Below are 19264 nucleotides of genomic sequence, written 5' to 3' on the forward strand. Positions count from 1 at the left end.
GCAACTTCTTAAGACTCGAGAGACTAGGTGACAGTGTTCCACAAATGTGTCCTTGGCTGTAGTAGGTAAAATTAGATTTGAATACAAAGTCGAAATAACTGTGAAGATCTTGCCCACGTGTCAAATTTACGTAGCAGAATAACCGCCAGGTCATGTCCCAGAAACCGCAAATAAATATTAAAGATAGCCTATGACACTAATGTTTAAATATTTCTTGTCATTGTAAAAAAAAAAATCCTTAGCATCCAAATTTGATATTAGCTGCAGACAAGCTGCAAAACACAGACTTCACAAGCAGTCTAAATTCACGGTTCCACGAAATTACAACACCACACAAAAAAACAAAAGTAAAAGTAAAACACATACTAACTAGTAACTAACAGTGGGGCGAATAATTACCAATAAACACATCACAAAAAAACAGTTTTGTGTGTAATGACTCTCACGTCCCTGCCTTCACTTTAATTATCTTAAAACAAGCGAATTATCACCTAATTTCAGGTGAGTCAGGATTAATTATGATTAAGAATGTCTTGTACATAAGAATGGTAAATCCAATCGATTTAATCACGGTTCAGTAAAGTGGCATGTTAATCGAGCCCCAGTGATGACTTACTGCCGATGTGGATCTGGCCCGTGGGATGATAGTTGATTAGTATTAGGCCCGCAGGCCACAGCTGCCTGCTGCTGTTTTGCACGCACCAATACTCCATCAGTGTTGGCGCTAGGAATTTTCAAAATGGGGTCCCCATCAAGTCATAAAAATGGGGTCCCACAGTACATTTTTGGGGTTGTACTTTTTTGTAACCGTTTTGAAAACAAATGCTAAATGTATGCATTATCCTGGTATATCTCACATTGTGTTTTGGAAAAAAGGTTGTCACAAACGTTACTTAATTCATTAAAAAAAAATAATACAAAAGAAAACACATTTTTATGCACATGTAAATTTATCCAGTTATAAACATTAATTCACTTTCTTCTTTCCTTCATGGATCTAAACTTTACCTATGCCGGTATTTTTTTCTATACTTTTATTGTAATATTTTCAGAATGTGTTTGTTCTATTTTTGGCCAAAGTAAGACAAAGAATTTATTTTTTAGTTTTAATGCCATGATTTTAATAGTCCTGGCCGCGTGTGCACAGATATTCCTCCATGCGGCCCCTGAGCTAAAATGAGTTTGACACCCCTGATTACTGTAATAGTGTCAATGACTTGGAAGGACTTGACATACCAAGACAGCGACTTAACTCAACATGTCTAATACTTACCCAGGACTTGGCTTGACCTGTCTTGTCTCCAGACTTGACTGGATTAAACGCTTAAGACATAATAAAGATAAAAGTTAAAGTACCACTGATAGTCACACACACACACACACACACACACACACACACACACACACACACACACACACACACACACACACACACACACACACACACACACACACAAACTAGGTGTGGTGAAATTATCCTCTGCATTTGACCCTTGATCACCCCCTGGGAGGTGAGGGGAGCAGTGAGCAGCAGCGGTGGCCGCGCCTGGGAATCATTTTGGTGATCTAACCCCCAATTCCAACCCTTGATGCTGAGTGCCAAGCAGGGAGGTAATGGCTCCCATTTATATATTCTTTGGTATGACTCGAACCTACCGATCTCAGGGCGGGCACTCTAACCACAAGGCCACTGATCAATGTACTTAAGACTTGCAATACATTGACTTACTCCCACTTGTGCTTAATAGTATTGATATCATAAACTAGTGTTGTACCAAAATGTATTTTACCCACACCGTCTATGCGGGGAAAATGGGCTATAGTTTTGTAGACGACGTCACACCAAGAAGGGACGGCATGTCCAGTATGCCGATGTAAAGGGGGCGTTCCAAGTACAGTTATGTAGCTACTCATTACCCAAAAACTCATTGTGACTGCCAGATTCATTTTCTGGTGCAAAATATACATTAAAATAACTTTTTAGAGACATTTGAGTTATCTGGATGCTATAGGTCAGTGGTTCTTAACCTGGGTTCAATCGAACCCTAGGGGTTCGGGGAGTCGGCCTCAGGGGTTCGGCGGAGGTAAGGACACACCCGACTCATCGTGTGAATAAAAACTTCTCCCTATCGTCGTATTATGGATACCCCCCAAACAATGTTCCCTCTAATTTTCCATATGCGTGGACCTACTCAGTGGCCTAGTGGTTAGAGTGTCCGCCCTGAGATCGGTAGGTTGTGAGTTTAAACCCCGGCCGAGTCATACCAAAGACTATAAAAATGGGACCAATTATTTCCCTGCTTGGCACTCAGCATCAAGGGTTGGAATTGGGGGTTGAATCACCAAAAATGATTCCCGGGCGTGGCACCGCTGCTGCCCACTGCTCCCCTCACTTCCCAGGGGGTGAACAAGGGTGATGGGTCAAATGCAGAGGACAAATTTCACCACACCTTGTGTGTGACAATCATTGGTACTTTAACTTAGAAGTGCACACTGTGGCCACACCAGCAGCACACCTGTCCCAAACCTGACTAAATACCAAGTTAAATGTTTTATTACTATAATCAAATGACAGCAGTAATTTCCATGGGATTATTTTCTAAAATAACAGTAACAGTAACACAACATATTCTTTTTCATGAGCTGTGTACTAGTATTGTATGTCTGGGTGGGGGTTCTGCTTTGAAAATAATTTGTAGTTTTTAGTTCCCACTAAAACATTCACATGTTGCACAATGAGATGTAAACATGGGATCATGTGTACATTCCTGTAACTTTCTGTTTGAAAAATACATCTTTATTAGTATTTCTTTAATATAATACCGGTAACATCATTTCATGATTAATATTTATAAATTAAGATTAAATTAAGAAAAAAAACATTTTATTTTTCACTAAAGAAGGGTTGCGCATATGAAACTGGTGGGGTTCAGTACCTCCAACAAGGTTAAGAACCACTACTATAGGTCCTTTAAGGACATGTGTTTACATATTACTCGTTCACTCCTCTTCTCTCCGTCCTCCAGGCGACTGACGTCAAAGGACCAGTGTGCCAGGGGGTCAGTACATCCACCAACTGTACGTCCTCACTATGTGCCGCCTCCCAGTGGGAGTTTGTGGCCAACGTGACCGACGGCGTCAATGGGACGGGCATTGAAAGCATCGCCCTCCGTGAAGGGAACGGCACCCTCAACATGAGCACACTAGTCGGACCGGGGGGCGAGAACATCACCGTGGTCTCCTACGTGGCCTCCTGCTGTGCAAGCAGAGTACAGCTGTCTGCCGTGGACAACGTTGGAAACGTGGGCTTTTGTGTGGGCCAGGTCAGAGAGTCCACCACAGTTGCACCTGTTACTACGGCTAATGTAACCATGAATGTTACGTCCACTGGGGGGCACACTCTCAGCACGTCATATGGTCTGTGGATTACCGCTGTACTACTCCCACTTTGGAAATAAAAGGGATGCAGGGAAGGATTTATACATACAGTATATAACATGTGTATCTTAAATTATAATACAAAAATTAACTACTTTAAACATTTGAACATTTACTATACTGAAGCTGTAAGGGAATCAAATTATATTATATTGCGATTCTTGATTGAGTGTATGGATTTGTATTGTACTATTGATGCCATATGTTGGTAGTTATAGTTTGATTAATCAAAGGAAAACCAGTAAGAAAAAAATCACTGTCATGGAATTACCAATACATTTTACTACCCTAACTTACCGCATCATAATTTATTGTACACCCGCACAAGGTAAAAAAAAAAACAACACCCGATCAATATAAGAACTGCTTATAAAAGTCTGAATCTAAAAAGGTAATGAGTTTTGATCAACAGAATCAGCAAGATATTCATTTAAGATATTTATTAATATGGATGGTGTTTGCAGTGGTGAAAATCTGGTAAATAAACACAATATACCGTATTTTCAGGACTATAAGCCGCACCGGTATATAAGGCGCACCCACTGAATTTTGGAAGAAAACTTTATTTTTATTTTTATTAGCCGCACTCGACTATAAATGTAAAATGAGATATCTATATTGAAAATTTTTTTTTAAAATTATTTAGATACGCTAATTGTTTCCAAATGGTTCCTGTAAAACGACTGATCAAACAAAACAGAAAAGTCATTGCTGTCTTTATTCATTCTTTATGATATGAATAAGATTTTCTCCTTTTTTTAAATAAGGTTGACGATGCTTATCAGGATTCGTCTTCCTTGTAAATTGTGAACACTTTAAAATTGAACAGTTTCTTAAATTGGTTCATTTCAGTACATTGTTTCATACCTGCCAACTTTTGAAATCAGAAAAACCTAGTAGCCAGGGTCCAGGGGCCGCAGGCCCCGGTAGGTCCAGGACAAAGTCCTGGTGGGGGGTTCACCCCCCGACGCAAAATGATTATTAGCATTCAGACAGGTTAAAATGTTGCTAAAACCATCACTTTTCTATCAGTCACAGTGACTTTTGAAAACAAAAATATTACAGCAAAAATCATATGGGTTGATTGACATGTTTATTCTGTAAGCTAACTTCAATAGTTTGAAATTATTTTGACAGTTAATGCCAGTTATCCTGTCAACCTTTCACAAGACTTCAATTTGTTAATTGAAAGTATAAACAGTATAAACACTTTTTACAGTAAACAAATGGTAAAACAGTACTAAACAATTCCATTTAAAAAAATGTGGTGTCATTATTAACTTTCTGTCCAAGCTTGTATAATCTACTGCCTTGTTCAATTGTAAAAAATATTCTGTGCCTAAAATTCACATTTATATCACAATTATCATACTGTAAACATGGTAAGCTAACTTCATTAAAATTAATAGTCCTGTCAATAGCATGGAATTACAATTCAAATGTAGTTTTTTTGTAAGCCTTTCAAAAGAATTCAAAATATGAAAAATTAATGAAAATTAATTTAAGCCATCAGACACTTGAAACGTGGCACATCACATCTCTAATGTAATCATTTGAACTTTTCAACAGAAATAGCACTGCAAAAATATTAAGGACATAATTCTGTATTTTGGTAGTTATGCTGTCAACATTTAACAAGATTTCTTCAACTTGGACTTGAAAGCATAAATAGTACAAACACTTTTAACAGTATAACAGTACTAAACAATTCCAATAGATAACATTGGTGTCATTACCTTTTTGTGGCTAAAATCCAAATGTATTCTATCAGATTGATCATACTGCAAAAATTATATGGTAACTTTATGATAAGGGCGACGAAAAACGTTGAAAGTTTTCCACTTGTATCGCTAGCAACGGCATTAGACTTGTGTTTTTTTGTCCCAACGTGGTCTTTTACATCGCTAATTCCTCCGCGTCCGATTGAAAAATCTTGTCTGCACTAGGTGCAATTCGCGTAGTTTTCACCCTTTTTGGAACGGATAATTATTCCCGGATAGGCTTTTGAATATTCTTCACGGAATGACTGCAGTTTTCTTTTCGGTTTAAGACTCCTTTGCGATTTTTCTCCGGCTGATTCCATGATCGTTCGCTCGTTTGGAAACAATGGCAACAGGTGCCTCGTGCTTGGCAGCGGTGCTATAAATAGCCTCGCGCATGGCATTCGGAATGGCTCGATAGGAAGTAACGGGAAGCAGTATCGATTGTCATTGTTGTTACGCGATTTCGTGAATAAAACTTTTAAAAATATATTTTTTTTTAATTAATGAAAAACCGTATTTTTTATCACTGCAACCGTAACCCGGAATAAGTTGATGAAAACCGTACTAATTACGGGAAAACCGGAGTAGTTGGCAGGTATGTTGTTTGCCTAATCCTAATTCCTTAATTTAGCCTAGCGAAGAAAAATTCATAGATTAGCCGCACCTTCGTATAATCCGCAGGGTTCAAAGCTTGGTTAAAAAAAGGAAAATAACAAATTAAGGCCTGGGGGCTGCACGTGGCCCGTTAAGCTTTTCAATCTGGCCCGGCGGACATTCCCAAATAATTTTTTTTAGATCTTTAAGAAGGAAACTGTAGCTGCCATTATGATGTGCAGAGATGTTTTCTAATGACCGTAAGTCTTGAACTATACAAAGTATTTCAATGGTTGGAATCTGTGCTTTTGCATGATATACTAGTTACATACATACATCTAATTAGTTACTATGGTAATCGACGTCACAGCAGCTCAGACGAGGCACCAAGCAGTGTGGGTGGGGAGCGTTTCCACAGAGGCCAGCCTGAAATCCGGGTGTCAGAGACAGACGCGGAAGGAGATTTTTACAAGAAAGTTCTAAAGCTTAGTGATATATCAGATGTATCAGATTTTTTTTTTACCCTTCGCGTTCATATTTCGCTGTTTGTTGCATTTTTGTTGCGTTTCGCTTGATTGTAAAATATGTCGATCGAGAGGTGGTGTGACCTTCACATGTTGTCAATAGTCAGTGTTTTATCGTTCATAGTTAATATTGTAAATCCCACATTCTTTATTTACATGTACATTCTCATTCAGTAAAAAAATTTAAAATTCCATTCCGTTTTTTCATGCGGTCTGTCATGATGTTTTTAGCATTCAATCAGACATTGTGAGATTTTGTATTAGTGTTCCTAAAAATCAGATATACCGGCCCCCAGACACATTTTTTCCCTCTAAATTTGGCCCCCCCGAGTCAAAATAATTGCCCAGGCTTGGTCTAGATAATACGGTAAACAAACTTTCAAGTACTGATATAGATTGGATATTGGTGAGACATTGATCTTCTAGCTGGAAATTGAGCAAAAAGAGGATGTTGTGTTTCTTGAAAGATTTCAATAAAGACACATATCATATACTGTCTATTTTTGTGATTGTCATTATTTTTTACACAAAAAGTTACGTGTTACAGTAGTGCACATGGACACATTTAATCGGATTAAAAGCTTAATTGGAGTAAAAATTCTTCATGTAAACACGCCATTCGGAATCACACACATTCAGATCAATATTTCAGAGACGTGTGGTTTACGCCAATAGTCATTCGGAATGTAGCGCATGAAAACACATATTCCGAAATTCTGACCAGATGCCCAAACCACCTCATCTGGCTCCTCTCGATGTGGAGGAGCAGCGGCTTTACTTTGAGCTCCCCCCGGATGACAGAGCTTCTCACCCTATCTCTAAGGGAGAGCCCCGCCACCCGGCGGAGGAAGCTCATTTCGGCCGCTTGTACCCGTTATCTTGTCCATTCGGTCATAAACCAAAGCTCATGGCCATAGGTGAGGATGGGAACGTAGATAGACCGGTAAATTGAGAGCTTTGCCTTCCGGCTCAGCTCCTTCTTAACCACAACGGATCGATACAGCGTCCGCATTACTGAAGACGCCGCACCTGTCGATCTCACGATCTACTCTACCCAGAGGTGGGACCAAGTCATTGTTTTGCAAGTCACAAGTAAGTCTCAAGTCTTTGCCCTCAAGTCAGAGTCAAGTCCCGAGTCAAGACAGGCAAGCCCCGAGTCAAGTCCAAAGTCAAGACTGGAAAGTCTCAAGTCAAGTCCTAAGTCCTGCATTTTGAGTTTCGAGTCCTTTCAAGTCCTTTTAACCACAGACTAATATATTAACACAGATTGTGTATGTTTTTCAAATGCTGTATTTATTTATTAAAACAAGTGCATTTTAAATTGCAGGAAAGAAAATTGTGCTGACATTGCACTTTATAATAGCACTATTAGCCAGTCATTTTAAACATTAACTCATTCCTTTACAGAACAAACACATTGAAAAATAAAGTGCAAATGTACTTATTTGTACAAAAGTGTTAACATTGAAAAAACATGACATATACGTGAACATAACAAAAAAGTTGTACTTTTTATATGTCAGGGCCCTATGCTGCATTGCATTTGCAAAAGACCAAATTAGCCAAGAGTCTGTCAGTCATTTGTGCACGATGGGGGCGTAGTATGATGCCACCATGGCTGAAAACTCGCTCCACTGGAGCACTGGAGGCAGGCACTGCCAAGACTCTCATGGCCACTCGGAACAGTGAAGGAAGAGTCTTCATGTTCAATGCCCAGAACAAAAGGGGGAGAGAGTTTTTTTGGGTTGGTGCACTACTTGTAAGTGTATCTTGTGTTTTTTATGTTGATTTAATTAAAAAATAAAAAATAAAAATAAAAATAAAATTTGTGTGCGGCCCGATACCAATCGATCCACGGACCAGTACCGGGCCGCAGCCCGGTGGTTGGGGACCACTGAGGTAAACAACCAACAGTATGTCAGAAAGCTAGCTAAAACGGTACACATATTCATAATATAGTATACATTTTAACTGACCTTTATTTTACTATTTTTGTCTTTTTTTTAGGTGGCTAAAATACGCGATGCTGCTGACCGCCGTCTAACGTTACGTGTGATATATTGACTAACGTAACCCTGCTTAAAAAAATCACTGAACAAAAAGTATGAATAAGGTAGTGAACTGCAACAGATTCCCGTGTTTGCAATAACGTTACAACGTTAGCAGTGAGTTTACAGCCTCACTGATTTAACTACACAGCAAATAAAAGTCACGTTACTTAGCCAATAAACGTTATCTTACATTCAAAACTTACCGTTCTTTGTGCAACTTCAAATGCCAGACGAAGTTGGAAGTTGTTGCCTCTCCATCAGTAATTTTCGAACCGCATGTGTTGCATACTGCAAACTGTTTTGTGTTGACCACCTCGTAATTTTTATACCCAAACGAAATTATTTTAGGCATCATTTTTTGTTCACTGGCGTGTGGTTTGGACATGTCTTCTTCGTTGGTTGTCCTGCAATTTGATTGGATGAATGCTGTGTGATGAAAACAAAGTAGATCTAATTTGATTGGCTGTTGTACCGAGAGCACACCAGCTGACACACGCAACGCTGATAGACAAGTACACAATGAAAAATACGGATTTTCATCTTTGGGTTTTGGGGAAAGTAGCAAGTCATGTCAAGTCATGTCAATTCAAAAGGCTCAAGTCCAAGTGAAGTCACAAGTCATTGATGTTAAAGTCTAAGTCGAGTTGCAAGTCTTTTTACATTTTGTCAAGTCGAGTCTAAAGTCATCAAATTCATGACTCGAGTCTGACTCGAGTCCAAGTCATGTGACTCGAGTCCACACCTCTGACTCTACCCCTCACTCGTGAACAAGACTCCGACACATACACTGCAAAAACTGAAATCCAAGTAAGATGACATTTGTCAAATAAGGGTGATATTTGCTTATTTTCTGTCTGATAAGATAATTCTTCTCACTAAGCAGATTTTATGTTAGAGTGTTTTACTTGTTGTAAAGATTTCGGTCCTAATTGATCCCAGTAAGATATTACAGCTTGTTGCTGAGATTTTATGAGCTATATTGAGTAAAACATGCTTGAAACTAGAATATCAACTGTTGCAAAGCTGTGTCATCAACACTCATAAGTATAAAACTACATTTTTAAAGTAATAATTTCTTACTTCAAGCGTGAAAAAAACCTTGAATGTGTCTCATAATTAAAACAGATGACAGCCAAATGCACTTTGCTGTTTTATTTTCAATGAAACAAGAGAAAATACGTACTCATATAGTAGTACAGTTGGCACAGTACAGCAAACTGACAGTTAATATTTAAACATTTAACATTTCAAACAATTTTGAACAGAAATAGTTTATGCACATTCAGATAAATTCTTCAAAATTACAATTAAAATGTTTTTATATATATGCGCACAAATTGACTGAAAGAGCACACACTTGGCGCGATGATGTCATGTTATCGATGGAAAAATGCATCTTTAAACAATATGATTTGCCTGAGCGGCTAGGAGAGTAACAAGCAGTTGCCTTGTTGCCTTTACATTAAGAACAATTAACTAGTTTTTAGTATAAGTTTGCTGGTTTCAAGAAATGTAATGCCGAGCGCATATCATTATGTCAAGATAATGGCACTAGCATTTACTTCATTTAAGAATATTTTTCAACATATTGAGCAAAAAGGTCTAATTTTTTTCTTTCTACCAAGAAAAGTGCACTTGTTATTAGTGAGAATATACTTATTTTAAGGTATTTTTGGGTTCATTGAGGTTAGCTAATTTTACTTGTTTTGGAAAGTCTTGACAAGCCGAATTTTCTTGTTCTATTGGCAGATAATTTTGCTTAGTTCAAATAAAATACCCCTGATTTTTGTTGTTTTTTTCTTGTTTTTGAACACTGACTTTTTGCAGTGTGAGGCAGAGTCTTCTCCCCAACCCAAAGATGGCACTCAACCCTTTTACGGGCGAGAACCATACACTCGGACTTGGAGGTGCTGATTGTCATCCCAGTCGCTTCACACGATCGCACGAGGAGTTAAAGCAAATCTTAGCACAGAAATCACAAGCAAAGAAGCAAGAAATCATCCATAGCGCAAAAAAAGAAAGCCAGACTGAGTGTGGCAAAAAGCAGGGAATAAGTAGCTCTCTGATTAGTGCCCGGGAGCAGGTGAGCGTCCCGAACACTAATCAGAGGCAGGTGCAACTAATTTGCACCCATGGCAACTAAAACAAACACAGGAGTGCACGGATCATGACAACGACATTATTATTAAACCAAATTATTATTTTCTTGACTGTTTGGTGTGGTTTTCTTTACAGCGCTCTTATTTTCTGTGCTACTTCCTTTTGGCCTCACTGCTCTGGCCCCAACGTTGTCTCCCACACCTGTGCCCGATTGGCAATCTGAGAACACCTGTTCCAGGGCTAAATCATCATTTAGCGTGTAACTGCGTATTTCCACCTTATATTTTTTGGCATTAAAGTCATGTTTACCTGCGCTGGCCCTGCCGTCTCTGCATGTTGGGGTTCAAGACCGACAAATCCTAACAAACACATACAATAGTGCAAATGATCCATTTTCTAAAGAAAAAAATATTTTGAGTAGACCTGAATCTGGGCTTCACGGTGGCAGAGGGGTTAGTGCATCTGCCTCACAATACGAAGGTCATGAGTAGTCTTGGGTTCAATCCCGGGCTCGGGATCTTTCTGTGTGGAGTTTGCATGTTCTCCCCGTGACTGCGTGGGTTCCCTCCGGGTACTCCGGCTTCCTCCCACCTCCAAAGACATGCACCTGGGGATAAGTTGATTGGCAACACTAAATGGTCCCTAGTGTGTGGATGTGAGTGTGAATGTTGTCTGTCTATCTGTGTTGGCCCTGCGATGAGGTGGCGACTTGTCCAGGGTGTACCCCGCCTTCCGCCCGATTGTAGCTGAGATAGGCTCCAGCGCCCCCCGCGACCCCAAAGGGAATAAGCGGTAGAAAATGGATGGATGGATGGACCTGAATCCCTCCTAGGACATGAACGTCAAATCGAGATCTTTGACACTGAACAAAATAAAAAAGTGTTCTATCACGTTAGTCCCACATTAGTGTTTAACTTTGTAGCAGTGACATCTTATTTTCTGTAAATATTTTAGGCTGGTTTGACCTTTTTCTTCCCTGTTTCCCTCTGCGTCATTTTGACATTTTTCCTCATTTGGGCTCTTCCCTTGACTAATGGAACTCTTTTTTTGACAGCATTGGGCATTTTTCACATTTTGCGTTGTTTTCTCCCTTTTCTTCCCCGCTTCCCTGTGCATCATTCCTGGGTTTATTTTTGAAATGTTTCCTCTTTTGGGCTCTTCCCCTGACTTATGAAACTCAAACCCGGGTAGGTATTTTTGACATGTTTATTCATTTTTCACATTTTAGGCTGGTTTTGCCTTTTTCTTCCCCACTTCCCTCTGCGTCATTCCTGGGTGTATTTTTGCCATTTTTCCTCATTTGGGCTCTTCCCCTGACTTATGGAACTCAAACCCGGGGAAGTATTTTTGACAATAGTGGAAATTTTTCACATTTTGGGCTGTTTTCTCCCTTTTCTTCCTCGCTTCCCTGTGCATCATTCCTGGGTTTATTTTTGAAATGTTTCCTCTTTTGGGCTCTTCCCCTGACTTATGGAACTCAAACCCGGGTAGGTATTTTTGACATGATTATGCATTTTTCACATTTTAGGCTGGTTTTGCCTTTTTCTTCCCCACTTCCCTCTGCGTCATTCCTGGGTGTATTTTTGACATTTTTCCTCATTTGGGCACTTCCTCTGACTTATGAAACTCAAATCAGGGCATTTTTCACATTTTAGGCTGGTTTTGCCTTTTTCTTCCCCACTTCCCTGTGCGTCATTCCTGGGTGTATTTTTGACATTTTTCCTCATTTGGGCTCTTCCCCTGACTTATGGAACTCAAACCCGGGGAAGTATTTTTGACAATAGTGGAAATTTTTCACATTTTGGGCTGTTTTCTCCCTTTTCTTCCTTGCTTCCCTGTGCATCATTCCTGGGTTTATTTTTGAAATGTTTCCTCTTTTGGGCTCTTCCCCTGACTTATGGAACTCAAACCCGGGTAGGTATTTTTGACATGATTATGCATTTTTCACATTTTAGGCTGGTTTTGCCTTTTTCTTCCCCACTTCCCTCTGCGTCATTCCTGGGCGTATTTTTGACATTTTTCCTCATTTGGGCACTTCCTCTGACTTATGAAACTCAAACCAGGGCATTTTTCACATTTTAGGCTGGTTTTGCCTTTTTCTTCCCCACTTCCCTGTGTGTCATTCCTGGGTGTATTTTTGACATTTTTCCTCATTTGGGCTCTTCCCCTGACTTATGGAACTCAAACCCGGGCATTTTTCACATTTTGGGCTGTTGTTTCCCTTTTCTTCCTTGCTTTCTTGTGCGTCATTCCTGGTTTTATTTTTGACATTTTCCCTCGTATAGGCTCTTCCCCTGACTTACTTTTGACATTATTGGGCATTTTTCACATTGTGCTTTGTTTTCTCCCTTTTCTTCCCCGCTTCCCTGTGCGTCACGTGTTTTTTTTTTTTTACCTTTTTCTTTATTTGGGCTCTTCCCTTGACTTATGGAACTCAAACCCAGGGAAGTATTTTTGACAGTATTGGACATTTTTCACATTTTGGGCTGTTTTCTCCCTCTTCTTCCTCGCTTCCCTGTGCATCATTCCTGGGTTTATTTTTGAAATGTTTCCTCTTTTGGGCTCTTCCCCTGACTTATGGAACTCAAACCCGGGTAGGTATTTTTGACATGATTATGCATTTTTCACATTTTAGGCTGGTTTTGCCTTTTTCTTCCCCACTTCCCTCTGCGTCATTCCTGGGGAAGTATTTTTGACAAAAGTGGGCATTTTTCACTAAACCTGCCTGTGTATAGTCTTACAAAGTGTTGCTTTATTTTAGGTTGTTTAAATAAACAACATTTTACGCATCAAAGCAACTGGCTTGATGGCTTTTTGGGACTTCAGGAAGTGTGAACCTTGCATGTTGTATCTGTGTAATTAGACAAAAAGGGGGTGGTTCTTTGATAAAAGGTAATTATGGAGGAATTCGATTAAAGACATTAACACCCGTTAGGGTGTGTGCAAGGTTGTTATTCTGTTGCCGTCACTGGTACACTTATAAACAAAAGCACATAGGCACCAACACTCTGGAAACCTGCGGATAACGCAGGTAACACAGATCACTCTCCACCTGAGTGCAACCTTTGGAATGTACTGAAAACTTTTGTGAACAAAGAGCTCATCTCAAGGTAATTAGATTCAGATTACTTTTCATGGCCATTCAATATTTATTTAATATTAGAAAATAAACATACCATACAGTATATTGGAGACCTCCTGCATATTTCAAGTATGGAACGTTACTTCACAATTAACTACAGGAAATTGTCTAATCTGTGACTTCTTTTATTTGGCTGCTGCTTCCCCAGGAAACAACAAGGCACGTTTATTTATGGTGTACAATTGAAACGCAAGGCACATTAAAGGGATATCAGTATTTTCCCTTTCAGGAGGGCAGAGTCCTCCCAGATTTTTTAGCGCTAAGGCTGTCCACCTTGCTGTGACGTCATAACAAAGTCAGACTGCAAAACTCTGCGAACGGAGGCGTCCAAAACTTCGGATGCAGCCAAAAAAAAAAGGGTCAAAATAAAAAGCATTAACCTTATGCCATAGACCGGGGGTTGGCAACCCGCGGCCCGTTAGTGCCACCCTAGCGGCTCCCTGGAGCTTTTTCAAAAATGTATGAAAATGTGAAAAAGGTGGAGAAAAAGTAAATGTTTTGTTTTAATGTGGTTTCTGTAGGAAGACAAACCTTCCTAATTGTTAGAAATCCCACTGTTTGTATTAAACATGCTTCACTGATGAGAGTATTTGGCGAGCGCCGTTTTGTCCTACCAAATTTGGCGGCCCTTCAACTCACTGTAGTTTTTTTTTACATGTGCAACTTTCTGCAACGCTGCCACAGAAAGACGTGTTTTATGCCACTCTATTTGTCTCATTTTGTTCACCAAACTTTTTATGCTGTACGTGAATGCACAAAGGTGAGCTTTGTTTATGTTATTGGACTTGTTGGAGTGCCAATCAGGCATATTTGGTCAGTGCATGACTGCAAGCTAATCAATGCTAACATGCTATTTAGGCTAGCTGTACGTACATACTGCATCGTTATGCCTCGTTTGTAGGTATATTTGAGCTCATTTAATTTCCTTTACTTATATCCTCTGTGTATTTGAATTATATTTGCATGTCTCATGGCATATTTTTGTAATATTGGCTGCATTTCTGATAGTTGTCTGTGTGCTATGTTGTTCCAGACCACAGAAAACATTTGTAAAGATTGTAATAAATCCACTAGAAGAAACAGCCTGCTATTTCCTTTAACTTGGACACACACATCTATACCTTTGGCCTTTCTAAGGCAGTTATTTCCAAGAGTTATCTCACCCTCTGAGAAGCTTCAGTTTTACTAATGTTTTCCAATGTTGTAAAAATATTAATAAATATTACATTTTAACATTTCTGTCAACAAAGATTTGCGACAGAAAGTCATTTTGATAGTAGGCTATGATAGCTAATATAGACACTTACATAATGTGTTGTCTTCATTTTAAAACTTATATAAGGCTTTTAATGTTTGCGGTTCCAGGTATGTATATTTTTTTGTATTTTTGGTCCAATATGGCCCTTTCAACATTTTGGGTTGCCCACTCTTGCCATAGACAATAAATAATATGTTATTGGTGTGTTCAAGGACCTCACCAAAGTTTTCGATACAGTGAATCATACATTTCTACTCCCAAAGTTGTACAGATATGAGATTAGAGGAGTGGCCATTTCTTGGAAGAACAGATCCCAGTAAGCCCACTTCAATGGCACTGATTCCCAGCTGCTGACAGTGACCTGTGTTTTTCCACAGGGGCCAGTGTTGGGTCCTTTTGTGTTCCTTATGTATATTAATGATCTTTGTTTAGTTTAAAAAACATAACTTTTTATTTTCTTCGCTGATGACACCAACATACTTAGTTGTGGTAGCAATTTAGAAACAATAACACATACAGTAGAAAAATAATTATTATTGTTAAAGAAGTGGTTTGATTCAAACAGGTTAACTCTCAATTTAAACAAAACTAAATGTTTAGTGTTTGGAAATTGTGCCATTGATGTATGTAGGATTTTTTTTAAATAAAGTATACTGCGATAGAAAGAGTGAATGAAATAACATTTCTTGGAGTACTTTTACAAAAGAAGCCCAGTTGGAAGTCCCATATAAACTATATCAAGGCAAAGCTAAGTAAATACTTTGCAATAATATCTAAAGTCAAAAAACTGTTTAATGAAGAAAACATATATATATATATATATATATATATATATATATATATATATATATATACTGTATATATATATATATATATATATATATATTTTTTTTTTTATACTGTTCCGTGGTTCTCCCTTACATGACCTAGGGCCTTGAAGTGTGGGTAAACAATTATAAAACCAATCATAATCCAAGTAGTGTCATTCTAAAAAAGAGGGATCCACATTGTGAATAAAGTGTCTTACAGGGCACATACAAATGAGCTCTTCATAAAATAAAAAACACTAAAATGTAAGGATTTGGCCGACTTAAAGACAGCACAATTTATGTATAACATAAACAATACCAGTGTGTATTCAGGGATTGTTTCAAAAACGAGACTGTTTATATTTTCCGAAAGAAAAAACTGTTTAAAAAAAACGTACGTGGGAACGAGTATTGTGTGTCTTTTGTTGGTATTAATGTATGGAATAAATTGGACCAAGAACTAAAATTAAATTTGAAAAATATTTAAAAAAAATACATTTTTAAAATTGATGTTGAGAATTGATGCTAAGAAAGTAAAATTTCCATGATGGAGCTTTTCCATATTTTGTTTTGTGATTCACAGAAAACAAAAAATGTACAACGTCATGAATAAGATACTGGGATAGGAGTAATAAGCTCTAGGTTCTGCTTATTCCATTTCAGACTATACGCATAATAAAAAATGTCTTCTCTGTATATGTCAAATGTTTTAAGTGTCTGAAGAAATGAAACTTGAAACTCAATTGCCGTGAGACCAACGCTGCTGGCCAGCTTCACGTCCGTGTTTACATTACAGTTAACATTTACACAGTTGCATTTATAACATAACATGTACATTGTTACTCGATCTGCTTTAGTATGATGGAATAAAGGCTCAGCAGAAAAAAAGACGGCAGAGAGGAAGTCTGAAGTGACTTTGATCGGAGACCTTCGTCAAAATATGTCCAGGCTTTTCTCATACCAATCACACACGTCCGGCTTCAAAATAATAGCGCTACGCTTCACAGGACAGAGTAAAACAACTTGCACTGAGCCTAGTCTATAAAATACGCTACACCTCCCTGATACCGAAGTACATGTCAAACTACTTCCAGAACGTAAATGACCGCTATAACCACAACACCAGGGGGAGCTCCACTAACCACGTCAAACCCAGATTCCGATCTAACAAAGGTCTTATCTCATTCTTCTTCTATGCCACATCAATATGGAATGCACTCCCAACAGGTATAAAAGAAAGTGCATCTCTATCCTCCTTCAAAACCGCACTAAAAGAACACCTCCAGGCAACTACAACCCTTGACTAACACCCTCCCCCACCACATCCCACCTCCCCGGACTGTAAATAATCAAATCTAAATAATCAAATGTATATACTTGTTCTTATGCTTTCTGATCTCTCTCTCTCTATGTCCACTACTTGCTGTACATATCCTACCAAGTCAGACCTACACTGTTTCAATGTCCATTTCTCCGATGATGCAATTGTTGATGACTGAAGTGCTGATATCAACCAAACCTAACCCCCCCTCCACATCCCACACCCCGGATTGTAAATAATGTAAATAATTCAATGTATATACTCTGATGATTAACTTGTGTGATGACTGTATTATGCTGATAGTATATATTTGTACCATTAATTGATTTAAGTGGACCCCGACTTAAACAAGTTGAAAAACGTATTCGAGTGTTACCATTTAGTGGTCAATTGTACGGAATATGTACTGAACTGTGCAATCTACTAATAAAAGTTTCAATCAATCAATCAATACACATCCGGTGTAATCGACAAAAAAAGAGAAATCTTCTATCATGCTTTGTCAAAGATGTTTGTAATGTTATTTGCGAATGTCCATCTACGGCTCTTTCTCAACCATTATTTACTCCGACCTGATGGTTTGCTTTCTCCAAGTTTGGATATGAACATTCACCATAAAGTTGAACATAATATGAGTCAATTAAGTCACTTCACTACCCAAATAAATGTTTTCTGGCAGATTGAAATAAGCTGTATTGTAATAGCGGCAGCGGTATCATACTTGCCAACCTTGAGACCTCCAAATTTGGGAGATTTGGGGGGGGGTTGAGGTGGGCAGGATCGGGGGGGCGGGGTTAAGGGCGGGGGAGTATATTTATAGCTAGAATTCACTGAAATTCAAGTATTTATTTTATTTATATGTATATATATATAAATAAAATAAATACTTGACTTTCAGTGAATTCTAGCTACATATATATATATATATATATATATTTATTTTATTATATATATATATATATACATATAAATAAAATAAATACTTGAATTTCAGTGTTCATTTATTAACACATTTACACACATCACACTCTATTCATTGTTGTATTTGAAAGTGCAATGCTTTGCAGCCAGTAGCACAGCCTTTGAAGGAGCGTAGGTATGGGCAGTGTAATATTCTGGGTTGGAGTCAATAACCAGGCGAGGTGACGAAGTTATGTCTCTTTACTTCATACTTCAGAACCGACTCCCACACTTGCCGTAAACCGTTGGCCAGCCAAAAAGTAACCACAGATACATTTTGGTTGACGACAGGCTGTCCTCACTCAAGTCAGCACGGACCTGGAGGGGGCGTGCCTTAAGTCCGGCTGGAAATCGGGAGAAAATCGGGAGAATGGTTGTCCCGGGAGATTTTCGGGAGAGGCACTGAAATTCGGGAGTCTCCCGGAAAATTCGGGAGGGTTGGCAAGTATGGGCGGTATGACGGCGGCAGACTGCCTTTGAACAAGTCAGCCTTGTATTTATGTTCACAAATATCACTGTCGGACTCAATAAACAGAAGCGTGACACATACACACACGATGGCTCGATCCTCGGAACACTTTCTTGTTCTCGTCTTCTTCTTCGCTACCACTGAGACTAGGTCTAAATGCCCACTGCCCTCTGCGGCCCACTTCGGTTAATTCCAGTGCACTACACAGTGTTACCATCCGTGCCCGCCCACAGAGTCAGCCGTGCCCGCCCTGGACTGGAAGAATGTTTATTAATTAATTTATTTATTTTACATCGGCACAGGAAAAATAGGATGATATTTAATCAAAACAAAGGCACATTGACTAAGATGATAACACAATTAACTGACAATTCAGTCAAGTATAAAAATGAGCCGAAAAGGTTAATTTTGTCCTGTCGATAGGTGGGACAAGTTCGCAGTATATTCAACCACAGCTCTATAACGGCGTACAATGAAAGAGGGGTGTCGACTGGTTACGAATGAAAGCCAACCAAATGCTTTTCCTCTTCAGACGAGGAAGTCAGGAGTCAGCACCAATAACGAAACCAAAATGTGTGGCTTTAACATTTTCCACATCATATTATGTATACAGGGCAGCACGGTGGAAGAGAGGGATTCACAATACGAAGGTCCTGGGTTCGATCTTGCGCTCAGGATCTTTCTGTGTGGAGTTTGCATGTTCTCCCCGTGACTGCATGGGTTCCCTACGGGTACTCCGGCTTCCTCCCACTTCCAAAGACATGCACCTGGGGATAGGTTGATTGGCAACACTAAATTGGCCCTAGTGTGTGAATGTGAGTGTGAATGTTGTCTG

General features: G+C 39.0%; 1 protein-coding gene across 1 annotated transcript in view; it reads left to right on the forward strand.

Annotated features, from left to right (window-relative positions):
* LOC133570157 (von Willebrand factor A domain-containing protein 7-like) overlaps positions 1 to 6809 on the forward strand; it is a 30817-nt gene extending 24008 nt beyond the window's left edge. Inside the window, exon 18 of the mRNA XM_061922867.1 lies at positions 3027 to 6809. Within this exon, the coding sequence (XP_061778851.1) occupies positions 3027 to 3458 (432 nt within the window). The 3' untranslated portion in view covers positions 3459 to 6809. The remainder of the gene's footprint in view (positions 1 to 3026) is intronic.
* Positions 6810 to 19264: the final 12455 nt, after the last annotated feature.

This window comes from Nerophis lumbriciformis, linkage group LG27 (genome assembly GCF_033978685.3).
Source record: "Nerophis lumbriciformis linkage group LG27, RoL_Nlum_v2.1, whole genome shotgun sequence".
Lineage (NCBI taxonomy): Eukaryota > Metazoa > Chordata > Actinopteri > Syngnathiformes > Syngnathidae > Nerophis > Nerophis lumbriciformis.